At 40.9% G+C, this 12,525-nt stretch overlaps 1 protein-coding gene across 3 annotated transcripts in view; it reads left to right on the forward strand.

The window, feature by feature from the left end:
• scube3 (signal peptide, CUB domain, EGF-like 3) overlaps positions 1 to 12,525 on the forward strand; it is an 82,304-nt gene that overhangs the window by 28,769 nt on the left and 41,010 nt on the right. For all 3 annotated transcript variants that reach the window (XM_030139237.1, XM_030139238.1, XM_030139239.1), the window contains exons 4-6: positions 264 to 398; positions 9,702 to 9,839; positions 11,527 to 11,643. In XM_030139237.1, coding sequence (XP_029995097.1) covers positions 264 to 398; positions 9,702 to 9,839; positions 11,527 to 11,643 — 390 coding nt within the window. The remainder of the gene's footprint in view (positions 1 to 263; positions 399 to 9,701; positions 9,840 to 11,526; positions 11,644 to 12,525) is intronic.

Genomic DNA, 12,525 nt, shown 5'->3' on the forward strand with positions numbered 1-12,525 from the left:
GTTATATAGCAACAGAATTAAATGCATAAATAAAAATATGTTGTTAAAATGGAAAAAAAAAGTAGAAATAAATCTGTGCTTCCCTTGTTAACTCAATTATATTTCTAAACTTGTAGATTGTGTCTCTACTGTCTGATTTACATGTGTTTAGTTATAAACTTTTCATCCTGGACAACCTCCAGACAAAAGGTAATGTACTTAATATTTGTACTGTCTTGAACTAATTTTATAAACCTTATTTATGTGCATATGTCTCCTGGCAGATGTGGATGAGTGCTCAGAGGGCAACGGTGGATGCCAACAGATTTGTGTCAACATGATGGGCAGCTACGAGTGCCGCTGCAGAGAAGGATTTCTGTTGAGTGACAACCAGCATACCTGTATTCAAAGGCCTAAAGGTGAGTCATACAAATACAGATGATTTATGGAAAACAGACATACACATGTTGTTAAGCAGTGGTGCATGTGATTTAATGCTGGATTTTATGTGACCAAAGCTAAAGGTCAAAGTAATATTTGGACGATGATGCAGTTGAGTCTTTATGTAATATGCAAATGTTCAGATCCAAGCATTTTGAATCATGATGACTTGTGCAGATCTCAGTGTTTTTTTTTTGTTTGTTTTTTTGGAAATGGGATTTGCCCTAACAGGCCTAAATGAAAGGCGTTCTCCGTAAGTGTCTCCATTCTGAGGGGGAAAAAAGAAAAATGGGGATAGATCTCTTTGTTTTTTTCTTCCTCACTTTCAAATTGAACCAATCTGGTGCTTGGCAGCTTTTTAAGGTGTCTGTTGTATGAAAGTGGCCTGCAGGGGACTGTGAGTAGAGAAAACAATTAAAGGTGTAGCCTAGGGCAGACACACCTCTTGTTTATAGAGCATTCCTGTGAGATGGAGACGTGACAGGAGAAGGTACTGAGCCAACCTGCTCTGAGGCTTACTCATCAGTCACATGAGTAACTGTGGACACGCATATACTGCATTCATGAAGTTATGGCTCTACTCAAAGTGAGCAATCTGGCAAAAAATCACTTTAACTTGCCATGTTGGCGGATGAAAGTCCACTCCACTGTACAAAATGTGCACAATTATGTAAAAAAGAGACAAGAAGTTCATCACATTTGGCTTATTTTTTGCACTTATTTGTTTTATTTTAATAGAATGGTTGCTGTATATCTCAAATAAGGGAGATTAAGACTTGGTATTGAGGCCTTTTAGTGTATTATTCATATTTTTGTCTTCTATTTTTGCTTAATAACATCTCATGATTATGTTATTCTTTTTGATTTATAAAGTATTCTGACTTCAGTCCTTCCATTGCAAGTGCCAGAGACAAATTCGCTTCACTTAAGAGTGATTTTCCTGATGAATCTTATTATCCTCATGCTCAGGCCAACCTTCAGTGCTTTAGGCACATCTTAAAAGCAGACTAAATCTGCTGCTGGAGATGTAGGTCATTGGGATTTTGACAACAAAATAAAAATATCCTTGATTTTGTTTCCTGCGCTGCTCTGTGTTGCTGTTGTTTGTCAGTGTTCTTAGTTGCGCAGCACACACTGCCTCTGTTCTTTGGTAAACTTTCTCCAAAGCTCTGAAAAGCAACATCAGAGAAAATGAACAGCTGTTGTAACTATCACAAAACACATTTATTCAAGGAGTAATTATCCAGCTGTCTGCAGATTCCTCTGCTCCGTCGGTATGGGCTGGAGCTTGGTTGTAGAACTTGGTGTTTTGGTTCCTGAGGCCTGCCGTATTCAGAAACCCCAGACTGCATGTACAGCAGCATGAGCGTCTCCTCTCCTCTACCATCCCCATCTTTTGCAAGATAACTGCTCGTGCTGGGAGTCATTAGGCTCTGATGTTCATAAGTCCCCTAGATGGTGAAATGAGGATCTAGGAAGTCTGGTTTATGAGATCAGTCTGGCCTAGTGAACTGTCAATGTTTACATTTCATAAACGTAGTGTTATTTGAGTGGAGTGAAAAGCTGGATCATGTGTTTCAAAGTACTACTACTAAATCAGCGCTGTCAGAGGCAGACTTTGAGTAACAGTCTGGTCAGACCAACCTCCCCTGTCTCTTTTTCAATTGCTCTGTCTTTGGTCTGTCTTGATAAATGCCCTCATCTCCTTTTTAATGTTGCTTCCTCATATTAATTTTGTCTTTATTACTTCCAGATGATATCCATGTGGATCAAGAGATTAAAGCTGTCGTAAATCTACACACTTCCTTCACTCAGCAGATAGCAGCCCAGTCATTGGTATTATTTTGAAAAACTAACAGACAGAAAAAACTACTCATCTGCTTTTTATTACTGCTCTTTTTACAAAGTGTATCTGAAGGAAAATAGATGTGTCCAGGAAGTGGGTTAGCCAAGTTATTGGGGAATAGCCAAGCAGAATCATTGTAAATAAAGCTCTCCTTGCGTGATGAACAATTACATACAAGTGGCTCAGTCAACAAGACCAGAAGGAAGGTTTAGGTGAGGAAGTTTAAGTGATATAATCTCAGTCTAAATGCACCTCTTCATTCATTTCATAATGCTGAAACTCATCCTAAATGCCAAAGCCTAGGGTGCAGTTTGTTCATGAACTTTATTGTTCTCATTAAAAAGACATCAGCTTTCCATTTCTTTCAATAATGGGTCAGGTGTTCCTTCTGCAGGTTCTGTGAGTCTTTGTGGGGACAGTGGAGGGCTGGACACTGCACTACCTGGCGTTACCAGCCTGTTTCCCCTGCTGTTAGGAAGCCCTTGTTAGCGGTGAGCCAGTGCCAATTAGGCAGCAGGGGTCTGCCAGCCTCTCAGCTAATGACAAGGCTGCTGCTAGCCTGTCTCTTATTAGACCTGCCCCTGCCCCCCGAACAGGAATAACTTCGGCCAAATGAAGGCTCCATCGTCTAGCTGGCCAAAATGTAACAGTTCATTTATTCTCCCCAAACATTTCTCCTAGTCAAGAAATAAAGCCTTTGAAAGGCCAGCCAAGGTGCTTAGTGGTTGATAGGAATGCCATTTAGGTCAAGAAGGCTTCCACGGCTTTGCGTTTGATTTATTGTCTCTTATATAGGAGAACATCGGGGACAGAGCAAATACTATATACTGTATGTGTGTGAGACGGGATCCAGTACATTGGAATTCAGGAATTTCAGACTCAGTGAACCACACATCCATAATTTTAGTTCTGTACATTTCTGATTTACCGGTAGAACCATAACAAAAAGTGTGCACTGATGGGCTGTTACGCAAGTCACATCCAACTTATACATATATGCACTTGTTTTTTCTGCTGAAAGGAGAACTAAGGTATGTTTCTTTGATTTAAAAGTCATATATTCAGCTCTGCGGAATACATGTTGAGACAGTAAAAGTGAAGATGTTGAATCAGGACAAGTGTAAATGAAGCGAGAACTGTAATTAATTCGCAACTGTGTCGAACTTTGTGTCTCTGTGCCAGACAGAGTGACATAAATGTTACGGGTATTACGAGTAAAGATGTGTGACAGCATGAAGGAGTCTAAAAGTTCACAGCAGCCTGAGGATTACATTGCAGTGTCAGGGAAATATTGCAGAAAATTTTAATTATATGAACTCCCAGGTCTCGCCTTTACCTTTCACTGCAGAAATGTTTATAGGCTCAAGTCTCCATAGTGCAAAAATCACCATCAGAGGGACATAAATGAAGAAAGTCTATGTTGCATCACTCAGCTGAGCATGTTAGATAGCCATATGTTGTTTAATTTAGGATTACCATAGCAACATTTACTTATAGTACCATATCGTCAATAATAACCGTCACTAACAGCTTCCCCAAATAATCTTTTATTCATCACCTGACTGTAGATGTAACTAGCGATCTTCCTCTGTACAGTCAGCCTTGTCTTTCCTGTGTTTACAACTTTTATTATCTTCCCAAGGGGGCTGTTACCCCTTGTGCAGTTAATTTCTCTCTCTCTTTCTGTATCTCACTCTTTTGTCTCTTACATTGAACATGACAAAAATAATCATACACACATCTGCGTGGTGACGCACGCAGTGTAGTTGTTTTTTCACTTTAATCCTGCTTGAGGCACAGACATGTTCTAAAAAAAACTCTGCTGTGGTATTTAGATTCACACCTGGGGATGTGGACATGATATGTGTTTTTTTGTGTTGCGCGTGGAATTTTCCAATAAATGTGATCAGATCCATAATAAATGGTCGCATCACATTCTCAGTTAGTTTTGCTTCCCAAATGTAACATTCTTTCTTTGTGAAGTCAGACATAAGGTCATTGAACCCTGTTTTATTGTTTTATTTTTTATTACAAATGGATAAAATAACCATCTGTTGTAAAATGTAATATCCATTTCACAGGCTAATTTCATGAAGTAATGCACAACTAAAAAGCTCAAAGTTTCCATAATTCCATTTATTGTTGCTGTGTTTTGTCTTTTAATATTGCAAAAGTGAATGGCTGTTTGTACATGTGAAAGGGAATTTTATTGGCGCTTTTGTGTGATCTTGTGAAAATGGAGATCCTGTGACAGTGCCGTGCGGTCGTCCCACTGTGCAGGAGCCGACGTGGTTCTTACATGTTCCCCCTGTTGGTTCTCAGCAGGCCTGCCTGCCTGTCTGTGCATTGGCCACAGAACTGTTTTTACAAGTGCAGAAGTCGCTGCTCCATTGCTCTGCAGCCCAACCGTATAACCAGGCTCTTTTCCTATTCTAGGGAAGTGGAGCGAAGGGAACGCCTCGTGCTCCCATTGCTACCTATTAAGTCTCTCTTGTTAGTTCAGCAGCAGAGACGAGGGGACACTTTTCCGTCCCCTGTGTCCCTCTTTGGCCACCTTTCTTCTTTTTTTCCCCCCTTTCTCTCCCTCTGTCTCTATGATATTGTCTCCTCTCATCTTCCCCTTTTTGTCCAGGCTTTCACATGCCCCATGCCCCCACCCCTCCTCCCTCCCTCCCTTGAACAAATATACATCAGTGGCTTGGGCTTTAGCAAATGTTGGCTGCCTTGCCACTGAATTCTCCGTACCTCATTTGAAACGGGCATCCCTTTTGCTCGTGGGTTGTTGAAGGCCATTTCTAAACTGGTTGGCCAGAATGCTGCTGTGGACTGCCTGAGTGCCAGTGGGGTTTTTCCACTAACACTTGGCTGTTATGGCTTTAACCAGAGAGCAGGACTGTGCTCTGCAGAGACAGATGCTTCTTCTTTCTTTGATTTTGAAAAGAATGTGGCTTTGTAATATCATACTTTGTCTCATATCTCATAAAGTTAGCACCTTTGCTTTGCATGGAACAAAGAACAGCCTGAATGTGCTCTGCTGCGTACTGTGTTCTGATGAGGCGACGGCTGCCTCCTTTGGGACCGCACAGTACTGTGACCTTGATAAAATAAGAGGAGTGAAAGGAAGAGTGGCATGTCCCCAGCAGGTGCTGCACAACTGTCTCTGACAAAGATGGGCTGACACACAAATGTACATTCTACATGCATATATTATGCAGATGAAAGTGTCAATGCATGCACTTACATTAATAGAAATATGTGTCCTCAGATGCAAGGTTTCCAAAACATTAAATATACCAACACCACAATATTTTACAGCATTGCCTGTCTGAGGTGATTTATTTTTGTAAGGACTTAACTTTTGTACATATAGTGCATTATATTTGAATTATTGGTTATTATTATGTGGAACAGTATTGTTTTCTATGTTTAGATATGCTTTAGAAGTGCACCTTGCATGTCAATGAGTGGTTATTGTGTAGAATGATTCAAGCTATTTCTTTAATGATGCAATGGACATTTAAGTGTTCAACTGGACCAGGATAAAGGTTTTGAGTCCCTTTCTCACCAACAAATTAAGTTTACATGACCTATACTAGATACAGCCCAAACATCAGCCTAGTTCTGCAGTACTATAGACTGTGCAGTGTATATTCAACAGATTTAAAAAGCTTTTCATAAGAATAAAAAGTGTATTTGAGTCTATTTTAAAAAGTGCTCCCTTATGCTGTGCCACACGAGGTTAGACTGATTGGAATTGCCTTGGTAAGGAATGCATAATAAGATATAGTCAACAATTGCTTTGTAGTAGTCTCAAAAGCACAATATCCTAGTAAAAGTTATAAGCGTTCTGGGAGTGACATGTATCCGTCCAGAGTGCACACAGCCGCCTTTTCCATTCTCTGGTTGTTTATGCCTTCTGTGGCTCCTCTCAGAGTGAAATGAGCAGCCTCAACAAGGCCTTTGGGAGCTGGAGAAAATCAGCGCCCGCACAGCAGACCAAACAGTAGCACTTGGATAGAATCTGTCTTCTCTCTATGAACGGAGTAGGAATCGTGGGGATGAGTTGCTTCCTTGACCGGCTGCCTGCTCTGTTGCTCTGTCTGACCATCTGCGTTGCAGCTCAGCCCAACCCAATCTGGTTCAGCTCCTTTCCCATTCTCCTTTCCATGCACTGACATTTTTATCCTCCTATTAAAACTTTTAAGGGCCCATTATCTAAGAGGAAGGAATGTTGCTTTAATAGTGTGGTGGCTCCATGCTTAGGCCCCTTCTTTTCAGTTCATAACCAACCAGCAATAGCTAGCTGCTTAATGTTCTCCAGTCAGCATTGAGCAAAGGGGGGACGGTCTCCCCTTTGAGATGTATGACAACACTTCAACACAGACCATGAGCCCTTGTTTCACTGCCCCAAGCACTCAGGGCAGACTATAAACCCTTAGCATGCCTTCCACTACTTCACCCCTTTTGTTTCAGTCTATCCACTACATGGTCCTCAGGTTTAAGAGGGCTCACAGTGCTGTGGCGAAGAACCTGTGGCCTCCTTGGATCTTTTGTCTGAGGATCACAGCAGTCGGCTTTTTAGCAGGAGCGCCTATGTTAACTTTCTCCCTTTGCATCGTTCCTTTTATCGGTAAAACTCATACCCTGCTGTGCAAAGTTTATTGTTGTTAGTTTTGCTATACAAAGCCCCTTCTGTGTGTTATGTATGATTAAACAACCATTTCAGATGCTGTTGTGTGTCAGAAAAAACATTCCGAATACAAAGAAATGTTGAATTTCTTGCTTTGGCACAGTCTGAATAAGATAATGCAGTAGTTACTTGTCCTTTTTCTCAAAAGTGCATCACGAAGAGTTGAAATAAGCTTTAAATGTGTGTGTTTAACCTGACATTACCGTTGGCATGGAATTAAACACTTTAGGGAGACAATAACTGTTTGTACAATAAAAGTTACCGATATTTAGGTATTTGAGTGTCAATATGATAATAAGACGGTGAGATTTATTGGCATGTGGAAGCAGCATCTCCTCTCAGAGCTGGATACAGATGTCACAACCTGTCTCGCCGGGTGGATATAGTTAGTTGTGGCTACTTTGCAGAGGAAACACTCCCACTTGCTTTCTTGGTTAATTGCAGTGTTCCCTTTTTACCGCAAGTGCAGTACTTTCGATGACGCCTGTCCGTGCTCAGCTGTGTGAGAACACACATCCACCCAACACTCCCTCTTTCTGTTCCAAGACTGGACTCTATTTCCTGCCCAGCTCCCTACCGATAAAGCAGTTTGCGATATTTTTTTATTAGTTTCAACATATAGAGTTATGTTTTATGGGTAAGCAGATTGTTTTAGTGGATCAAGGCAAACATGATGTCAGTTTTTTATTCCTCTCCAATGCTTTCCCAACCACCTCCTGAATGAAAGGATGTTTTTCTTTCTGCTTCCCATCATTTTGTAATGATAAAAACTGTTGGCCTTTGGCAGCCATTTAGAAGGAAAACTGCACACTGTGGGTGATAGCTTGGCCTGGGTTGGAGAAAAGGGCCATTGTGTCAACACTTTGGCTTTTATTGGTCCTCAGAGAGATGAGGGCCCAGGTTTTGGCCCCAGCCTGACATGCTATTGATGGATGGGTCTGTAGCATTAGAGTAGAGGGGCTACATTTAAATAAAGGGTGAGTGCAGTGAGTTTTGGGATGCATAATAAAGCCATAGTAAGTGATCCTTAGTCCACTGGGGTAACTGGGTTGGAAACTCAATCCTCTGTTAAGAGTAGATGTCTGTTTCTTGCTCTAGCCACGGAAAAGGACCACTGAATTCCGACTCAAATATCCGCATGAGTCGTTGTGAAATTTGCAGCACTTTAAAGCAGCTGCTCTGTTGATGTTCATTCATGGTCACTTCACTCAGTCCTGCTCTGCATATTTCTTTCTGCCTTCAGAGGTGAAACGCTGCCCCTGTGTTTGCTCAACGCTCAGGCTTTGTGTAACAAGGCTGGAAAGCTGGTGCAGCAGTTAGTGTCTGATAGCACACCCTGTCTGCAAGAACGACATGAGCTCAGACGGTAAAGGCTGAGAGGATTGTATGACCTTGTGACACTTCTTGACAGACTTTAAGAGATGGAAAGTATTTACGTAGGAGGTCAGAATTGTCTATCACACTTGCATTGTCAGCTTATTGAAGTAGAAACACTCAAAATCATCACGTGACATCAGCTCCGAGTGAAAATACATACAAGAGCAGGTTGAGGTTTTGGCAGAACATATGGAAAACAAGAGGGCATAATTAAAGAAGGTTATGATGGCGAGACTTAATGTACATAAATAAGTAATTATGGATGGAGCTACTCTAAAAGTCTGTTTCTGTCAAACTGAGGTAGTTTTCTCCTTGTAGCCCTCTAGGCAGGTACAAAGAAAGTGTGTGACAGCACAGAGTTGTCAGAACTGGCACATTACATTTAGAGTTAAGAGGGAAAGTGCACAAGGTTACATGAGCTTTACTAGGTGTTGACACTTCCACACACATGCTGTATGCAAATAATAAAAATTTATAGCAAAAAGTTGGCTAATTAAGAAACTTTGTCCTCCAAACACCCTTCAGTATGACTGCAGATTTAATGAGACATTAATGGAGATGTCTTGTTGCTCACCGCCTCAGTTTTCACCAAAAGAAAATAGAGAGAGCTATTTGGTTTTTAATGAGCCAGAGAGTTGGGGTTTGTAACTGAATCTGTAGTGGTGGCACTGTTTCACAGCAAATAAGACAAATATCAGTCATCTTCCACGTAGGCCACAAATCTTTATTACAGTGCAGGGAGCACAGCCTTCGTGTTTCTAATAATTCATCGCAAGAAAATCATGGCAATGCATGCTGGATGTTTGCTGCAACCCTTTATGAAGCATTTATACACCACACAGAATTATGCATCCCTTGTGTGCAGTGTTTACTAAGGCTTTTAATTTTGAAATTCCTTTTTTCTAAAAAGATCTGCGATATCCTAATGCCTTGGTGTCTAATAAAAATTTACCCTTATGCCCTTGGTTTGATGAAGTGCCCTTTTAACTCAGTCTCTGTATGGGGAATTTAACTGAGGACTTAATTTTTTTCAGCATGTTCCTCCTTCTTTTTCTTCTTTATGGGGATTACCTCAATTAAAATTACAGGTCTACAGATCAGCTCCTGCTGGGAGTTTTATCCTTTCTGTAGGCAGCCTCCTTTTTATAGCCTCAAACAAGTGAACATGTTCCAACAAGTGCTTGAATCTTTGCAAAGGGGCATTGGGCATGTCAATCACCAGTAAAAGTAGGCACATATGTGAAGTAATATTCATACTCGTTTCCTGCTGCCAAGGATGAAAACTCTTAGTTAACTTGGTGGCATTTTGGTTTGGATAAAATCTTTGAGTCACTTTTAATTTTGATGTTTCCTTTACATCTCTATCAGATGGTACAAAGGAGGGACCCACCTGCATGGACAAGAACCACGGCTGTGCACACATTTGCAGGGAAACGCAGAAGGGTGGCATTTCCTGTGAGTGTCGACCTGGATTCCAGCTCACCCGTAACATGAAGGACTGCAAATGTAAGTCATCTCATCCTTAAGCATACTGTAATTCCCCTGTGTGAAAGACATATGCGTACACACAGGGAGATACAGCACAGGGAGGATTTATAGGCTCCTCATGAAAAGGTGATTGGGGCTGGAAACCTGCCGATGATGGATAATTGCACTCATTCCACAAATGCCTTCCACCAGATTTAAAGTAGGCTACTGACATCTACATTACATTAGCAAGGTATGACTAATTCTCTAAATAGTCCTTGTAAAAGAAAAAAAACATGTTTATCAAATAAGGAATGATCATTTACACAACCAGGGCAAGTGTAGAGGTTACTGAAAGGGGACCGTTCTGATGGACAGCGCACACTTCCTGTTGCTGTGCAACAGAGATCATCCTGTCAGAGCTGGGGCCAGGGCTGATGGGGGATTTGTCTGTGTTTGGATAAGGATTGGAGAAGTGTTATTCTATAGTTTTTCTGTGACAGCCCAGGAAAAGGGCAAAAGGCGCTGGGATGGTAGGGTGCAGACAGGATGGCGGTAGAAGTCTTGGTTTGCTCATGCACTTTTTCAGTCTGTCATCACAGGTGTGTTAAAAGTGCCAAGGTTAATGCTCCCTTCGCCTGCCAACACACAAATGTATTTGCACTTAAAGATTAACAAAAGCACACATGGGAACACATGCACAGGCTAGGATTCGTAGAGAAACACACATGAACAAATGCACAAAGAAGACACTTTACTCTTCCTCTTGATGTACGCACTGTCAATAATAAATAATAATAAATATATGAAGTGATTTTTTTTTTTTAATGCTGCATTATGAATGAACTGCAGATCAAGGACATTTTCGGCTGTTTTATGAATCTGTAATTGTAGAATGTGTCATTTTTCTGTAGCTGATATAAGGTTACCATGAATGAGCAAATTGAATCTCTAAGCGGTTGCTCAGGTATTCCACACATTTTTGTCTGATAATTATAATGCAGTTTTCTTATAAAGAGTGCAACTCAGCAGCTCAAGACAAAACAACAAGATAAAATCAACAAGCATAACATACTGAATACTAAATACAATGAATGATAGAAACCCCCCCCCCCCAAAAAAAAAAACAGAAAAGATAGAATGTAAATGTTGGTTTGTGTACATGTTTTTATTGTACAGGACCTCATTTTCGATCAGGCACAAATTCACTACAGATTTTGGTAACACAGAGATAAGCATTTAATCATAATAAGCAAAAAAATTATATAAACAAATAAAAGTGGAGTGGTAATAGCAGTACTTAACCTACATTCACTACTATTGGTGGTGAACATACTGCAAATTAAATCAACCTCCACTATAACCACAAACATTTTACTTTAAGGCTTTTTTTATGTGTAAAACCACCACAAGACACCCAGGGGTCCCCTCCTTGTTGCATCGCTCTAGTTGCGTGAGTTTATTAATTTAGCTACCAGCAAAATAACACAGGTGCACTGTAATTTGTGGCAATTTTCAGAATGTTTATATCTTGCTGTTGAGATGTTAAGACTAAGGTGTGAATTTGTTAATCCACTCAGCCAACACAGGAAGCCTTGAAGCACTCTAAGAGAATACAGGAATGAAATCTGAGCCTGCAATATTTATGTCATACTGAGCATGACCCAGATAAAGTTTTTTTTTTTTTTTTTTCTGCAGTTTATGTTAACTGTGTGCTCTTTGATAGTGACGTGCAATTATGGGAATGGGGGTTGCCAGCACATCTGCGAAGAGACAGACCATGGACCCAAGTGCTCGTGCCACATGAAGTTTGTCTTACACAGCGATGGAAAGACTTGTGTAGGTGAGTCATCTCATCCCAGTACAAGTACCGAGGGCAAGAATTAATAGCTTTTGAATGAGAAAATGCAGAACCACGTACGATTAACTCATCACTGAATTTCCTGTGAGCAACTTTAATTAATATTTGAAATGAGGTTTATAATGATAAGTTGACATACAGGCCTTTCTAACAGTATCTGTATGCTTGAGCCTTTTCTCCTGATCTGTGACATGGAAGGACAAAAGGCTACTATTTGCACTGTGCTTTTCCCTCTGCTGCTGCTCCAGTAACCTCTGAGTCCCTGCATCTGCTTTTGGCTTCTCCTCTTCCTCCTCCTCTTCTCTGGACACTGTGCAACAGCTCTCCTTGTTCCTCTCCGTTTCCCCGGCCATGCAGTCAGACACATAGCCTCTATTAGGCTTTGGGTCAATTCCTCCGCTGCTTCCCACTGGGGGTTAACTCGCACACCTGACCTAACCTTCTCCTGGCATTTATCAGTGTTTGCCTCGGCTGACTTAAGCTGAGTTAAAATCATTGAGCTACTCAGGCATAGTGAACTGCTGTGAAGGGCAGTTTTCCATCAGATGGGACCTGTGGGCATAAAGGAGTCAAAGCACAGGTCTTAGTAAACATGCACGGATGCAGAATTGCATTGACATTTCACAGTCTTGGCATATTAACAATAAAGGTGGTGAGGTGTAAATCAGAGACTGACTATTAAAGCAAACATGCCATTATTTTATCCACCTATTTAATCAAAGTGTCTTTAACAGTTACCTTGGAGAAAGTTATCAGAAAACATTTCAACTCAATTATCCAAAACTGTGTTGGAAAGTTGCCTTTTTTGAACAAACTGTCAAAGAATTAGGAAGTAGGCCTGAAAAGTAGGCTGTTAAGGTGGTT

The sequence above is a fragment of the Sphaeramia orbicularis genome, chromosome 7 (assembly GCF_902148855.1).
Source record: "Sphaeramia orbicularis chromosome 7, fSphaOr1.1, whole genome shotgun sequence".
Lineage (NCBI taxonomy): Eukaryota > Metazoa > Chordata > Actinopteri > Kurtiformes > Apogonidae > Sphaeramia > Sphaeramia orbicularis.